We start from the raw sequence: 17,435 nt of genomic DNA, 5'->3' as shown, positions 1-17,435 counted from the left end.
ACGTAATATAGGCTGTCTTGCAATGAGCACTCATACATAGGATTTCCAGTAAAAACTGCAAGACAGCCTATGTTACATGATATAAGCCATAGTCTGTCCAGGGTATTATATCATGCAATGAGCACTTATACATCTAGTTTTCACTGGAAATCCTATGTATGAATGCTCATTGCAAGACAGCCTATATTACATGATATAAGCCATAGTCTGTACGGGGTATTAGCTATAGCTGTTCTATTATCGGCATCTCGAATATTTAAATTTACATGACATCCTGCCAGTTTGCTGTTTGCTCAGTCGTAAAAATATATTCAGTTTGAAGCTGAAGGGGTAAGGAATCACTTGATTGTATTGATCGAAGTGTTTTGGTGATAAAATACGACGGAATTATCGTTTATATTCTGATTAATAAAAAGTCAGTGGGTGAAAAATCCACCATTTATCGTAAATATTTCCCCAATATTTTTATAAAATCAAACCTATTTTTTTTACCGCGGTGGTATGTTCAATATGTTCAGTTAAATGTTTTGTGTTCTACAGAGTTTATTATGAGTCTTTAAGTCGATTTCCTGAATATTCGTCCGTCGACACTCCAAATCCTTACACACATGAAAAATATTGAGCTGGACTAGACTTTAGTGTCGAGATCTCGCTGTAGTACGAAGCAAACCTACAATGCGTTTTCTCCAGTTGCTGATTTGTGCTATGGGACGAACTTGCCATAAGCGATAGTGTAGCCTGCGAAAAAAAAGAATTCCGTGTACACTCACTCATATTAAACTGGGCTGGAATAACATCCGGGTCCGGTTCATCGTCGTTGGATTCCTTTGAGGCGTTTTTCTTCCGCAAACTGCTACGATGCTGCTGCTGCTGCTGTGGCTGCTGGTGTTGCTGGTTGTGCGGTTGTGTATTTTTCCGCTTTTTTCAGCAACGCAATCGTCATCGAATCCGACCGAGGATAAAAGGGATAGCACCGGATTGAAAGACACCAGGTTAGTTATTTACATTGGCTCCTAGTTCATCACATTCCGAGAATGTCGACGCATTTCTATTTGAACATGGATGGGAATGATTCGAGAAAGTGGTCCTTACCTTCAAGCAATTAGTTCCGCACTCGAAATTGTTGGATATCACAATATTTTTTGTTTGTTGTGCAACTTTCAAATCGTCCCGTTGGCTTGCTTCACCGCGCCGACAGATGAACCAGCACTGACCGAAGTACGCTTTGGTGGAAATTGAGAGGGCCAATATTATGATGGTAAGCAGAACTCCAAGTGCTATCGGGAGCCATTCGGTCGAGTGTTTGCTCGCTGCAATTATCAGTCAGACAGAGTATTCCAGTCAGTTAGTTACGGGGTTGAACGGATTGGATAGTCAATTGAAGAGAGACGAGTATTAGATTGACGCATCGAGTGGTAATTTTCTCCGCATAACAAAAGTCGATGAGGCCCTCCACTCTACTGGTTGGCAAATAGAGGTTAGATACATATACGAACCTGATTGAAAGCGATGGACGTGGCCTATTTCGAAATTGGGGATGACGATTCCCTGGCTGGCCCCTTTCTGATTGATGGCGTACACTACACATGACAGTGAATTGTTTTCCGCTGCCATCAGGGCAGATAGTTTCTCCAACCGATCCAGCATGAAGTATGGTTCGTGTTTGTTGGAAAAGTTAAACCTAGCGGAAGGATTAGGGGTTTGATTTGTAAGTGCTTGAGGACTATATGTCATGTTGAAATTAATATAGACAAACATTCACGAGCGCTGTTCAATACTGACCTTCTCGTTCCCGTTCTCTTGGAGACCAATTCCAGCATAAACATCTGCGGTAGACCGCCGTCATAGCCAGGTGCACACTGAATCTCGGCAAACTGTTGCGTTTGGTTGTACAGCGTGCAGTTGCTAACCGGCATTGGAAGATCTGCTCAAAGGCAGCGTGATTATTTGTTCGATCGTGCAATATTTGCAGTGCGGGGATTCATGAAGATAGACGGAATGGCAGATAAATTAATACATACTTAAGTATAGTAGATACCTACAGGCTAAATAGTGAACATCAAATACTCACCAGCCAGAATCACCTGAAATAAGCATGGTTCAGTTTGAACTCCGATTTCGTTGGAAGCCCAGCAAGAGAGTGTTCCATAATCCTGTAAATAAAAAAAAACATAGGGTATAGCACTACTTCGTCGTAATCACCCATTTCCGTTCTATCGACCAGAAAAGATCAATAATATCAATGATTTCACCGAGCACAAATCAAAAATAGGTTTGTTCCGATGCGTTAGTTCATTAGCTACAACATAAATCCTATTAGAGCGCATTGTATGAATATTTGCGCTCATTGTTCTCAAAACAAAAGAAGCGCTCCTAGCGAATCCCCTTTTTCTACGTTTATCCGTAGGATGAAGAAAATCTAATAGCATTTCAATGCGTTAGGACGGAATTGAAGCTCGTAAGACGAATTTAGAATCAAGAAGCAGTGTTAGATTTTGAACAATATCTCAACAATTTGTGACTCTTTATCAAATCCAACGGTACACGAATGGAAAGGTGAACAAATTTAGAAGTCATCTTTGATGGAAATATTCCATTTTTTGTTCAAACCCGTTCAGAAAAGAGAGGTAAAGTGCGGGTTGTGCTTAATAGGAGCTAAGCACAGCCGGATAAATTGACTGAATGACGGCATGTACGGAAAAATAAAATAATACAAAAATTGAATGGATGATTTTTCCAGGATTCGTTAGTGTCAACATCAATCACGGGATTAAACGCAAATAAGTTTAAATAAATGTGTTACCACCTGATGTATTGCCATTTAATATTGATAGCTAGTGCAAATGTTCACCATAATGATTTCTTTTGTCATAATTAACAGTAAGCAACACGTTTTTTGTCTTCATGTATGTACATACTTGGAAAAAAACTTCATGAAAACAGCAAAACGATACAAAACATTGAGATACATTTTTTGAAAATTTATTAAGCATCCCCTTGAATCCCCCTATGAATTATATCTGAAACAGTAGGGTATAAGTTGCTGAATGAAATGAAGTTGTCATTAGCTGCTAATACCTGCTAACCTGAAAAGTACACTGTTAGCGTGAGGTCCAAAAAAAAAAAAAACTGCGCGGAAAATCACAAGAAGAGGCGGACAAACTACCGGGAAACTTTAGGAAAACGGGATAAAAAAACGACGTGCTACTTCTAACAATTCAATACTTGCTATATATTTTCTCTTCAGTGTGGGGTTTATATAACCCATTACTACAAAAGGCAGAAGGCCCAGAAGATTCCCTTTACAATACGGTAAGGGAGAGATACACACATTTTATTGTTGAGTAATGTGTTAGTTGATTGACCCTGTCCGTGCGAGGCAAATAATTCAATAGGTTGCGGTTGTAACGAATAGGGTAGCGCTCCTAATTCTCGCGCCAACATACACCTTAAAGATAGTGTAAAAAAATTGTAAAAACTGGCGTAGATCCTTTCAGCAAAGAGATAGCGATTTACTGTCTTCTGCAAAAATGTGCATTTTCTAAGTACTTACAACTTGTAGAATATTTAAAAAACGGGAAAATTCAAAGAAAAAAGTTATGGTGACAAAACATTTTTTAAGGAAGTTTTTCCGTTTGTAGTTCATTTTCACCCTATAACTTCGTCCACTTTAAAGATAGAAAGTTTAAACCTTTTACAAAGTTTCTTTAAAGACTTCATCTTCAAAGTTTCTATAGGTGTTCATCAAATTTAACAAGACATAAAAAAGTTATTTTTTATCTGAGTGTATACCCTCCTTAACCAAAAATTTTCACTACTTAAATAAAGTACTTAAAAAATAAAGAAACATTCGACAAGGCATCAAAAAGCTACACTCAATAGTTGCGTCACAAATAGCCATGTTCCACTTTTTTTGAATTCGTCCCACTGGATGGTCCTCGGTAATTAACAACTGACAAAGTGCTAAAAAATCACTAAACGTAAAGTTCATGTTGGGACCAGGGGCGCAGTGAGGGTTTGGCAAAAGTAGCCCAGGGGCCAGGAGCGCCGAAAGACAAGCTTTGTTTTTTACAAACTTTTACACGAACCTTTTTTTCCCCAGATATACATACAAAACAAGCTTATCAACATAATGGGTACGTCTTGCTAAAAATAAAATGATCAAATAGTTTTCAATTATTTTTATTGTACTCCTGACCAAGCACATATGGAACTATTTAAAAAGCCAGATAATCCGTTTCCTGGATTTATCCGAAGCAGAGTTGTGAAAATGTCAAAAATTAAAATCTCACCAAAGAACAAGATCACGCTTGATTTTCGCAGACAACAGTCAAAAAGCATCATCGGAATATCAAGTTAAAAAAAACTCACCAGCTGCAAATCTCTCCAAAATGTAGTGAGATTGAGTTTCATGATTTTTGCTTTGCACCAGAACGCAAATGAAACTTCCATAACGGCTGGCAGCAGTCGCTGCGTGTTTGCCATCGGTGAAAAGAAAAACGAGAAAGCATAATTATACCACAGACAAACAGACATAACATATTGAATATTTCTCATTGTTAAACATCGTCACTAAAACATTACCGTCATCTTTTGAGTACACTGTGGTAGGTAGTAAGCTGAACAGATGGCGGTAGTGTGTAAATGTCAAACGCAAGGGAATTGACTATGCGCGCCACAGGTTGCGGTACTACCAACTACGATACTTTCAAATTGACCGTTAAATGCTTGTTCGATGAACAACTTGCGAGTGTTATGTCTGTTTGTCTGTGATTATACCTTCTCTTTCTAAGAAAACGAGATGCCACGGAATCATTTTTGCGTCAGTTTCAACTTTTCACGTTGTGAATAGCCTCGCAATATCAAAGGAGTTTGTAAAATCAATATCAAGCATGATATTTTGCTTCAATATCACGCGTGATATTGAGAGCGTATGAGAGCAGAAAATATCAATTTGCTAATGATTATGCCATCACTGATTCGAAGGTAAGTGCCAGAAAAAGCGTGCTTTATTATTTTTATCAAGAGCGTTGAGAACACTGGAACGTCCTTTTCTAACGATATTTGGCGAAAACTGCAAAACGACGGATTTCCGCTTCCATCTTATGATTCGCGCTGTATGTTAATTAAATTAGATGAGCTCAAAAAGTGAAGAGAGTTCGCAATGATTGCTTTTATAAACGATGTAATTTCACAAAGAGATAACAGCCCAGAGATTTTGGAAAATATCAATTGTTATGCTCCCACTTGCTCATTGCGGAATAGAAATTTGTTTAGAATTAACAAACAAAGAACAGACTATGCCAAAAAGCCTTATGGAATAGAATGATGTCTTGCTATTATTATAAATATTGTGAATCCACGAGGTTAGCTAGACATCAATAACAAAATATAGATGTTATGCAAGCAATGGAAATGAAAGTGAAACAATTAGCGTAACACCAATCAGCAAAAGCATTCAGCTGACGTTGAAGGAAGCAACAGTCTTCAATTGAGTGAATTCGGAGGTAGAGTTTAAGGTCATCTGCGCAAGATAATCGTGGTCCCTCAATTACCAGATTCACGTCGTTGAAATAAATGAGGAAAATCAGCGGTCCCAGGTGGCTACCCTGGGGTATGCCGGATGTAGCAGCGAACGTACGGGACTGGTGATCACCAATGACAACAGTAAGATAGCGATCGGTGAGGTACGGCTGAAACCATTGCAAAATGCAGCTGTGGATACCAAGCCTGTCCAGTTTAGCTATTGATATGCGGTGATTCAATTTATCGAAGGCAGCAGATAAGTCAGTATAAATGACATCCGTCTGAGCACGATCCGACATACTGTTACAGATGTAGGAAGTAAGGCACAGCAAGTTAGTGGCAGTGGAGCGACCAGCCATGAAACCATGCTGGTCGATACTAATATACGGCTTACAGTGAGCGAGTAACGGTTTCATAACAACGAGTTCGAACAATATAGCAACAGCGCTAAGCGAAGTAATGCCACGGTAGTTGCCAACGTCCTGTTTGTTGCCTTTTTTATGTACTGGAAACATGTGCGCTAGCTTCCAACAGGATGGGAAAACTCCGACGTCCACAGACCGTTGAAAAACGTGCAGCAGTGGAGACAACAAACTGTCCAAGTGCGATTTGAGGAATGCCGATGGAATTCCGTCAGGACCCGGATTGTGCGACGACTTGAGTATCGAGGAAGCCCTGAAAAACATCTCGGGATTGATGTCAATTCTGCTCATGGTTTGGTTAGAGAGTGGTACGTAACTGGCAGCCAGTCGGGCATGGTCGTCACTCAGTCTCTCGTCCGTGAAGACACTTGCAATTTTTTCGGAAACAGCTGACAGATATCTTGCGTAGCTGAGGCCACGTTATCATTATGTGTCATAGACGACGGCAGACCAGCTTCATGACGTTGTTCGTTGCCAAACTTCCAAAACTGCTTGGGACGTGACTTAAGGGGGAAGTACACTTTGATTTTTCAAAAAAATGCATTTTTTTGGCTTAAAATGTTCCTTGGGATGTATATTTAAATTTAGAAAAGACTCCAAGTCCGCCAGAATATTCCTTACCGCTTTACGAAGCGATTTCGTAAAACATGTACCGGCGCGGTGAGAGAGCAATTTTATCTTTAAACGCGTTTATCTCGAAACGGGGTTTTTCAAACTGGCGTGGGAAATAACTCCAATCAGTTATCATAAAATTTGGATATCGCCTAGGTTTTCTTGTTCAGAATTAAATTCTGCTTAGAAATGCGTATCCACATTTTCGATTTTGTCAAAAATGGATTTTTAATCCACGATTTTGTAAGCATTTGTAGGGTGAAAAAATGGACTTTTTTTTCCTAAGGTCACAACTTTTGAAAAAAATTAATTTGAAAAAACGGAATACGTATTTCTAACCCAAATTTCATTACTTATCAGGATTTTTGTTCGATTTATTTTCCAGGATCACATAGAAAGGAGTATTTTCCCACGTCGTTTTCCGACTTCCACGCGAGGACGCCCGCGCGACCTGGTGCACCGGCCACGAGGAGACACCAATCGAGTTCAACAAAATACAACTTGTAGTTCGAAGGATAACTAATAAATGGGTTATAACATATTTGCCCTCCCTGAGTGTTTTATTGCTTAAAAAAATTAACGAAAATGCCTTAATTTTTGGACGTTTAAAGTGTACTACCCCCTTAAGCTTTCTCTGCAATCCACGTCAATACTGAAGAAAGCACCGTTTCGCAACTCGTTTGTATGCGTGATTGATCCTGACATAGTTACGTTAAAGGGATAGTGTGCGGTGCTTGGTGAACTTCCTAAGAGCGGCTCTCTTTCTGGATTTCAGTCGACGAAATTCGCTCGTATGCCATGGTTGATGGGTCGTATGATGATGAATCTTTTCCGGATCGTGTCTGTCAATGATATATGCCAAGACATTGGAAATAGTTTGAGCGGCAGACTCAATGTCAACGGTGTCCAATAAGTCGTCCCAATCTAAATTGGAGAGTAACTCGGCGATACTACCAACAATCAACAAAACGATTTTAAATTGGCTCACTACTTGACTAGCCTATTGGTCCCAAGCAAATCGACTAACGTACCCCATTTTAGTATCAATTCCAGTACTACACTATGTTTGTTTTGATTCGCTATGAAAGTTTGACAGATAAAATTAGGGGTTAGTGGGTTTTCCTATGTTTCGAGAGGTGAATCGATTAGCTTGAGACCGAAGATAGTACCAGAGCTGAGCCAAAAAGTTGAGCTCGTTTCTTCGGGACCTTCTGGTCTTAGAGTTACCTCTATGATACTACTAACAATCAATACGAAACTAACGATTTTAAATTGGCTCACCACTTTAGTAGCCTATTGGTCCCAAGCAAACGATTAACGTACCCTATTCTAGTTGAAATTCTATTACTACACTATGTTTGTTTTGATTCGCTACGAAAGTTTGACAGATAACATCAGGGGTGTGTGGATTCATGCAGAACATGCAGGGGTGAGTGAAATAGCTTGAAATGCTTGGGACCGTTGTTCTGGTACTAAGTGAGCCAAAAATAATAATGATTTTCTTCGGGACCCAGTGGTCTTAGAGTTACCCTATGATACTACCATGGTCGCCATTGCGAAAATCGTAGGAAACGGTGGCAGGTGAAATATTAAAATCATGCATCAGCTTAGTACTTAACGTCACCAGTAACGGTGGGTGGTGACGATCCAGTCTCACCAGAGGAGTGGGCGCCTCGCATAAGGAAGGAGCCATGTCCTGGGCGCTTACAAAACAAAGATCTAAACTGCGATTGTTCTGGTTAATAACATGGTTGATTTGAGAAAGAGTGGCTGAGCTGTAATTGTCCAGAAGGAGCGAAGCGCAGGGAATGGATGACAGGGAGGAAAGTAAACCGCACAGAGAAACAAGGTATGATCGCCCAGTTTAATCGATTTCCACAACTGCTCTAAGCATTGTCCAACCTCGCTCTAAGCCTAGAATTTATAGCCACTAAAACACCTTCACCTTTAACTTTCCGACTATTATCAGCATTCCTATAGCAACGGAAAACTTTATAATCGTCGCCGAACAGCTGACGATAGAGCGTGCGTGAATCCAACCATGTCTCCGTGAGAATAATGATGTCGTAGCAAAGATCCGAGGTAGCTACGCGAAAATCGTCGACATCACAGTTGATACCACCGACGTTCTGATAATACAGCAGCAACTCTCAAGGATCAGGTATAGTTTCAATACGTCCTAGAGTCTGAGCAACTTGCGAAGGATGCCTTGATGGTGCAGGCGAATATTGGCGGGAAGCAATGAGCGGATCAGGAGTCGTTGAATCTATAACAGAAGTTGACTTGCCTATGCTGTCGAGTTGGAAGACCCCTGCACTACTCCCACGCGCAGAGCCGGTACGACTGCTGAGCGCTTGCTGGAATGGCTCGACTGCGGTGGGAAGTACAAGGGCTTCCATGAGGCCAACTTCGGTGCGTCCCAGTGTAAAGCTGCCTGTGGCTGATAAGAAAAGCCAAATGGAATTTGCTGGACTGGCAAAGATTTTGGATGAAGTTCGGTAGAGACAAGTGAAACATGTGTCAAAGACGATGGCAATGACGAAACCGGCCATTCAGGAACAGGTTGGTTGATGAGCTCTGTGCATAGATGGGATTTGTCACTTATTATGTCATGGCATTGTCTTGGTGATACGAGTAATTGGGTGATTCCATGCTGGGGGATAAATTGGCATTTGGCGTTCGAGAAGGGTTCCAAAAATTTGTAACATTCCTGTTGTCCTTGAACTCACGGAATAGTATTCCCTTTGGCCACGTTGCAGTCGGAAGAGCCTTTGCTTTCAGCTCAGGACTCATACCGAGTTTGAACGAAATGAATGACAGACTGCTGACATTCTTACCATTGACCACTAGTCTGAATGTCTCAACGTCATTTATTCCTATCCTCTGCATCGCACGTACTTGCTCCACTGTGACGTCACGAGAGATACGCGAAAGGTAGAGCCAAAACTTCTGCCTTGGAGGTGGTACAGCAAAAGTGCCGATAGATGGAGATATTAACGGCGTTCAGCAGCTTCAGGTTTACGGAACAATCGTCGGCTTCGCAAAGACCCAGCGTCATTCGTATTACGAGTTGATGATTTTGGTGTAAGTGTACTGGAATTGATCAAAGCGGTGAAGTTCAGACGAAGTTCACTTTTGAGTTCATTCATGATTTCCGACTTAATTCTTTGAACGATCTCATTATGATCACCAAGGACATGTTCTTGTCCAGCCTCATAAGCGCCTCGAATGGAATTGCGGATACGAATGTCATCCATTAATTTGGTACACGACCTGCACATCCAGAACAATTGCGAGTTCATTTTCATCTCATCGTTAACAGCTGAAGTGATATTGACGCATTTGAGGTGAAATTCCTGCCTTGCAGAAGCCGCTGATGAAATGGAATCGTCAATGACATCAGTAGCACAGGAGTGGCAAGTAGAAGTCATTTTCAGGATTGAAGTAATTCTCAGGATTTGATGCGATTGCCAAAGCAGCGCTACTACACAGTTTAAAGTAATGCGCCTAGAGTAGTATGCAACAACAGAGCAGGTAAGCTTGACGGCGAAAGTACAATACAACGGTAGAATCCAGGCGATAGCAATGCGCCAAAATGTTTGCAACATTTCACCACGAGCTCAACTAAAGCTCGCAAGCTTCAAAATTTTGCTGGTAGATGGCACTTCGGAAAAAAAAAATCGCGTGGCACGGTAACCGCAAAGTTCCCAATAATGACTACAAAGTAAGCATTTTCGAGGGAGACTGGGACTACCCATTAAATGAGTAAAAATATTACCCCTTTAAGAGTATTTGTTATTCAAAAATGAATACTTACTACTTGTTTTTGTAGTTGTAATTACTCATAAATGGGTGCAATTTTACTCGTTTCATGGGTAGTCCCAGTTTCCCTCGAAAATGCTTATTTTGTAGTCATTATTGAGTACTTTGCGGTTACCGTTTAGGAACGTGTTTGTAAACAATGTTCAAAATGCGTCACGTTCACTTTAAAACAGCATCACAGCACAGCTACCTTTCCTGTAGTAATTAGCAAAAAAAAAGGCGGTAGTGGCCAATGTGGGGATAAAGGACTAAAAATATCTCAAAATGGCAAAATAACAAGCGATCAACGATCTGAATAATAACGCTATGTCAGCAATGGAAAACATTTCAAGCTGAACATTGCATTTGGTCCTAAGTAACATTGACCGATTCTCTTCGTCGACTTTCTCTTTGCTTCCCACGGCCATGTAATGATATTCCTATGTATTTTCAGCACACAGATTGATAAAAGAAGTGTTTATCTAGCATCTAATACTACAAACGGCTATGTGCTCAAGTTATTAACTAAAGAGAAAGTCGACGAAGAGAATCGATCGATGTTACTTAGGACCTAATGCAATTTTCAGCTTGATTGATGATATAATCTTCTTCCCTTGTTTTCATGACAAACGGTCTGTGTCAATAAAGCTCGCTCGGGTCGGTAGAAAGAAACGTCCAAATTGTTGGCAAGCTGCTTCACGAAGAAAGCCGGAGATGATAGGGGTTCCTTGGGTAAAATGCACCAGCTACGGAAATCAAGGTGATTTCCAGTTAAAATTGAAGAAATATTTAAAATTGCAGCAAGGGGCTTCGAAGGGGGGGTTTTGTGAAATTTTTTACCCTTTAGGAGCTCAACAAGGGTACCCGGGTACCCACAAAATTGAAATGCTTGGGGTTTCTTGCCAAACACTTCTATGACCACTAGAGGCCCTACGGGAACCTGCTCCAGAATGGCCGTTCTGGGTACAATCCATCGGATGATCACAAAATTACGATAAACAGTCTCCTGCTGTAAATTCATGAATTACGATACCCATATTATAGGGGTTCCTTCTCAAATACTTCTATGGTCACTAGAGGACCTACGGGAACCTACTCCGGAATGGCCGTCCCGGGGACAATCCATCGGATGATCACAAAATTATGATAAACAGTCCCCTGCTGTAAATTCATGAATGTTGATACCTATATTGCAGGGGTTTCTTCCCAAATACTTCTATGGCCACTAGTGGCCCTATGAGAACCTGCGCCGGAATGGCCGTTCCTTGGAAAAACCTTAAACTGGTCCTCAAGTAAGTTGAAATTGCTTCTTGAAGGAGTTTCTGATACTTTGAAATCGATTCCTTCGAAATTCTAGCGAAAGTGGTAAGCAAATGCTTAGATCTGGAACATTATATAGGAAATCCAGATTTCCGGGAACCAGACGATTCCGGATGGACATTGTTGGCAATGTCCAGAAAGAGGATAAGTTTCTTCAGAATCAACAAAAAAACACCTTTAGGAGCTTGACAAGGGTGCCCGGGTACCTACAAATTAAAATACTTGCTACTGCGGCCAATTTTGACCGATTTTGAATCTTTTGGCATCATTGGATTCATCCAATCAATGGTGCTAAAAGATTCAAAATCGGTCAAAGTTGGCCGCAGTATCAAGTTTTTCAATTTGTGGGTACCCGGGTACCCTTGCGAGCTCCTAAAGGTGTTTTTTTGTCGATCACATAACGGTTAAGCATTATTTAGTTGTTTATATTCGTAACATACATGAAAACTTTGCAAAAATACCATGAAAAGTGATTTTAGAAATTAATAAAAATAATCTGAAAATCCCACTAATCGGAGCAAAATGCATCCATACTGGGGTTTTATCCACTGCGACAAAGGGGCAAGATGCATCACAATGATGAGGCAAAATGTACTTCAACAATGGGGTTCCTTGCCGTCTTCAGACCAGTTGAGGCAGAAGAACGTCTTAGTTTTCGACTGCCTCCAGGTTTGATCGTGGTTGTTCAAAGGTCCATGACCGCTTTATAGACTTCGGAATGTTGCGGACCATTTCTGAAGAAAGAATAAAAAGTAAACAAAGCTTGTTTACGAAAGGATCATTTTGCCCCACCTAAGGAGTGCATTTGCCCCCAATGTATAAAGAAAATGTTTGGATCATAAAGTAGAAACACCTATTAAAACTTACCGGTATTTTATCAGAAAGCTGTAGCTCTCACCTCAGTCAAATGGGTAATATCTTTCACCGAAGCTTAATAATGTTTTGAATCGCTAAGAATGCGGAGGACACAATTACACTCTATCCAATGCAAACTGGTTTTTGTTTTTATTTACATTATCTGATAACATAAAGCTGCCAAATTGATATGGTGTCCAAAGCAAACATAGATTTAACTTATAGGGTAACTACTTTGCTGTAAAAATGTATTTTAGGCGAATGAAGTGCATCTTGCCCCAACGGTGCATGTTACCCCAGGTACCCCCACACGTGTGTTAGTTGGAATTTTTATGTTATGTATTTTCTCGAATCCGATCAAGCTATGTTCTCAACCATGTATAGACTTCTCTGCCGTTTGTAAAATTGCACAAGTATTTGTGCAGAACTTTGGATAAATTATAAGTAATAGTGCAAGAAAACCTTTGAATTTACCCAAAGTTCTGCACTAATACTTGTGCAATTCACAAACGTTAGAGAAGTCTGTATTGCAACAAAGCAAGCTAGCAATATATCATTATCCTTCTACAACTCCGATCAAGCTATATTACAGAGAGAGTTTATCGTGGTAGTATTAGCAAGTGCCTTGTCTTTATCATTTGTTGCTTTATGTGTTAGGATTCACTGGTGGGGATTAATCGGATATTTGTTAATAGTATAGTACAAATTCAACTTATCATTTACAACGCTATGATTGAATTGTCAAAATTAAGGAAAACTATTTAGCGTACTTTCTTCCCCATGTGATGAGAGTTTTCGTATGATTGGTATTAAAAACGCAAAACGAGTAGGGTAGAGCACTACTTCGTCGTAATCGCCCATTTCCGTTCTATCGATCAGAAAAGATCAATAATATCAATGATTTCACCGTGCACAAAGCAATAATAGATTTGTTCCGATGCGTTAGCTCATTAGCTACAATATAAATCCTATTAGAGCGCATTGTATGAATATTTAAGTTCATTGTTCTCAAAACAAAAGAAGCGCTCCTAGCGAATCCCTTTTTTCTACGTTTATATGTAGGACGATGAAAGTCTAATGCCGTCCCAAGTAACAATTTGGGTTTTATGAGGGTTCTGTAGACCATGATTTAGACTAGTAGAATGCTATAAAACCACGATAAAACTTGCAATGTTGCTTGGGGTTTCAATGCGTTAGGACGGAATTGAAACTCGTAGAACGAATTTTGAATCAAGAAGCAGTATTAGATTTTAAACAACTTTTCAACATTTTCTGACTTTTTATCAAATCCAACGATACGTATGCAAAGGTGAATAAATTTAGAAGTAATCTTTGACAGAAATATTCCATTTTTTGTTTAAACTCGTTCAGAAACGAGAGGTAAAGCGCGGGTTGTGCTTAGTAGGACGGAAATAAGATCAAAAACCCTAAAACAGAAAAAATAAATAAATTCGAGTACAAATGAAACCATGAATCACTGATATTTGACTCGGTGACTTACCTGTACCGCAACGGGAGTGTAGAGCAGTACACTGAAGTTACCATGGTTCGAGTAGCGGTGCGAGTCAACTTCCAGGATTTCCGCGGAATTATTGAAGCGCCAGTGGAAAGACCTGTTTGAGAAGTAGATAAAAAAAACAGGTAATGAATCCAAGCGATGAAGTTCCGTTTAACTACTAAAGTTTCCATCAAGCGATGAGCACACCTTTTTAATTCAATTAGGCAATTTGGAGCGAATTTTTTTAATAAGCCACTCGTTTTAGTTTTAACCTGCAGCCTGAAACGTAACCTGGTTGGCCTTTGCCGTTCACTTACAGCAGAGAGGAGGATGGACGGAGGATGTTGGGTAGATACCTACATGGATTTAGCGAATGAAATGGTTCTTTCGAAAAGTTGGAGGATACGGGCAGAAATATACGACATTTGTAGGGGCCATAAAACTCGACTTTGCTGAGATTTTCGTTCGAGCTCGGGATGTTGCCAAAGTTGAGGAAGCGGTGGAAAAAAAATGTGTACACATTACCATGCAGGGGTAACTTTTTAATAAATAAACACACTCTTTGGCCGTGTCGTACAGTTGGTGCAGGGCTGTTGCTTAACTCTGGTGTGCCACGTTAAACTTTCTCTGTCTCGAATAGCTGGTTGATTTTTTTTTGTCCGTATCAAGTTAGTCTGCACGATGCAATGTTTTGCTGTTGTTTCAAAACATGGGTTGTGTTGAGGGAGTCAGGTGAAAAAAATGATGACGTGAGAATATTCTAAATTTAAAATTTTTAACGAGGGAATCCTCATTAGTTGCTTGGTAATGTTCATGTTTTATTAGCAGAAACATTACATTGTAGAAATTGAAACATTTGATCAATATACTGCCTATAATCGCAAATATTTGAAAAATTATAGTAAATTTATTGATACTTTTTTCAAGTTAAAATCAGTTGTAATGCAACTTGCATGTTTTGTTATACAGGTATACTTCGATAAAACGCAACTGTCACTTTTGACTTCCAGCGCTGATTTCTAGTTAACAATCATTAAATCAAGCAAAGTAATAAAACCATCAGAGATATGAGGCAAAACTTCATCTTTTGGTCATTCCAATTTGAATAATTGAATTATTATTTGTGAGATATCGACGATGTAAGTAAAAAGTGACAGTTACGTTATATCGAGGTATACCTGTATCAGCAAAACTTATAGCAGAGCTTTAACTTGAAATATGGACAGTTGAATTTCAGGGTGGGACTGATATGTAATTATTTTGCTTGACTGATTTGATGTTATTTTCACATTTTTCATGATCAAAGTCCGTAGTATTATCACATAATATGTAGATGCCAATTGATAGTGCATAGCATAGTTATGTAAAAATTTACAGCTTTTGGTATGTAACTACTTAAAACACGTAAATTTACAATCTTTTCAAGTAAGGTTACATGTAATTCATCTTAATATACATGATGTTTATGAGAATCATGAAAAATTCCATGTTAAATGATAAAGAATTGGTTTACAAATTTTTACCTTGGCAAAAAGTTTACATGAAAAAGATGTCTTATAGGCAGTATAGTACTATTCCCAACAAACAATTCAAAGTCATAAATAAGAATACATATTGAATAAATGCTGTATTTCAGAGTACAATGCTGAATAAAACAGGATGGCGAAATATGTGCTGAAAAAAGCTCATTGATATCGATAGATGCGCCATTATTCCGCTGTTTTCTCTCATATGATTAATTTACTTATTAAAAGCTTTATAAACGTTGACTGTCTTCCTGATTCAGAACCAGTAGTTTGATCTAATAACAATCCGAAGAAGAGTAATTTGCACATGCAATGACGCTTTAATTCGACCGTTTTCAATTTATTTAATAAAATGCTGTATTATGCGTCTTATAAATGTTTTATAGCTCAATTATTAGATTTCATTGTATTGCTTTACGATTAGATTGCTTAGATTTGATTGTATTGCGGAATAAGGGTCGATACAGTCATCATAATAGCTCTTATACCCCTGATTCTGTGAGCACCGGGAGAACTACTGATTTCGGGTCGGATGGATAAAGTACGCGAGACTTGTTTAGGTTATCAAATTCAACTGTATCTATATTTCAATTATCTGCCCTATACATCTCATAGTAGTGGGAAACAAACACAAAACCTCCACATACTTCGAGGAATATTCAAAGCTTGAGACAAAGCTGAAACAATTAGTCAAAGAAAAGAAACGCAGTTATTGGCGCAATTTCGTCGAGGGACTCTCACGAGAAACCTCAATGAACACCTTGTGGAGGGTGGCTCGCAACATGCGTAACCGCTCATCTTTCAATGAGAGTGAAGAATACTCCAACCGATGGATATTCGATTTCGCTAAAAAGGTCTGTCCGGACTCAGTTCCAGCACAAAATATTCTTCGAGAAGCGTCTCCGAGCGGCAGCTCTCTGGATAGACCATTCACAATGCTGGAATTCTCTATGGCTCTTCTTTCATCGAACAATTCCTCACCGGGAAGCGATATGATTAAATTCAATCTTCTGAAAATCTCCCAGATATCGCTAAAAGACGCTTGCTAGACTTATTCAATTCCTTACTAGAAAACAACATTATACCGCCTGAATGGAGACAGGTCAAAGTAATAGCCATTCGAAAACCTGGCAAACCAGCGTCTGACCATAACTCATACCGTCCGATTGCGATGCTTTCGTGCATTAGGAAATTGTTGGAGAAAATGATCCTTCGGAGACTCGATCAGTGGGTCGAAACAAATAACTTGCTATCAAATATGTACACAGTTTGGGTTCCGCAAGAGCAAAGGAACAAACGATTGTCTAGCGCTGCTTTCCACAGATATTCAACTGGCCTTTGCGCACAAGGAGCAATTGGCTTCAGTATTCTTGGACATTAAGGGGGCTTTTGATTCAGTTTCAATTGAAATTCTATCAGACAATCTGCACAGATGTGGACTTTCTGGAATTTTAAATAATTTCTTGTACAATTTGTTGTCAGAAAAGCAAATGAACTTTTCCCTTGGACAACTGACAACTTCCAGAATTAGCTACATGGGTCTGCCCCAAGGCTCATGTCTCAGCCCTCTTCTTTATAACTTTTATGTCAAAGATATCGACAACTGTTTGGCAGAACAATGCACGCTAAGACAACTTGCAGATGACGGTGTGGTTTCCGTAAGAGGTCCACATGCCGTGGACTTGCAAGGACCATTGCAAAGTTCCTTAGATAACTTGTCTTCTTGGGCTAGGAATCTAGGGATCGAATTCTCGCCGCAGAAAACTGAACTGGTAGTGTTTACTCGAAAGCGGTACCCAGCCCAAATGCAGCTTAATCTTTTGGGCAGAAACATTACTCAATCATTGTCTTTCAAGTACCTTGGAGTCTGGTTTG

The 17,435-nt window shown here is 39.6% G+C and overlaps 1 protein-coding gene across 1 annotated transcript in view; it reads right to left on the bottom strand.

Moving 5' to 3' along the window:
* The window catches only part of LOC135710983 (hemicentin-1-like), a 277,039-nt gene that overhangs the window by 13,079 nt on the left and 246,525 nt on the right, over positions 1–17,435 (bottom strand). Inside the window, exons 12-17 of the mRNA XM_065233722.1 lie at positions 14,038–14,149; positions 2,072–2,153; positions 1,783–1,924; positions 1,497–1,681; positions 1,093–1,310; positions 771–918 (exon numbers count right to left, since the gene is read on the bottom strand). Coding sequence (XP_065089794.1) covers positions 771–918; positions 1,093–1,310; positions 1,497–1,681; positions 1,783–1,924; positions 2,072–2,153; positions 14,038–14,149 — 887 coding nt within the window. The remainder of the gene's footprint in view (positions 1–770; positions 919–1,092; positions 1,311–1,496; positions 1,682–1,782; positions 1,925–2,071; positions 2,154–14,037; positions 14,150–17,435) is intronic.

The sequence above is a fragment of the Ochlerotatus camptorhynchus genome, unplaced genomic scaffold, assembly GCF_037179485.1.
Source record: "Ochlerotatus camptorhynchus isolate MF236.1 unplaced genomic scaffold, CSIRO-AGI_Acam_v1.1 ptg000412l, whole genome shotgun sequence".
NCBI classification, from domain to species: Eukaryota; Metazoa; Arthropoda; class Insecta; order Diptera; family Culicidae; genus Ochlerotatus; species Ochlerotatus camptorhynchus.
The sequence above is the reverse complement of the archived record's forward strand: the minus strand, read 5'-3'. Positions and strand labels throughout refer to the sequence as shown.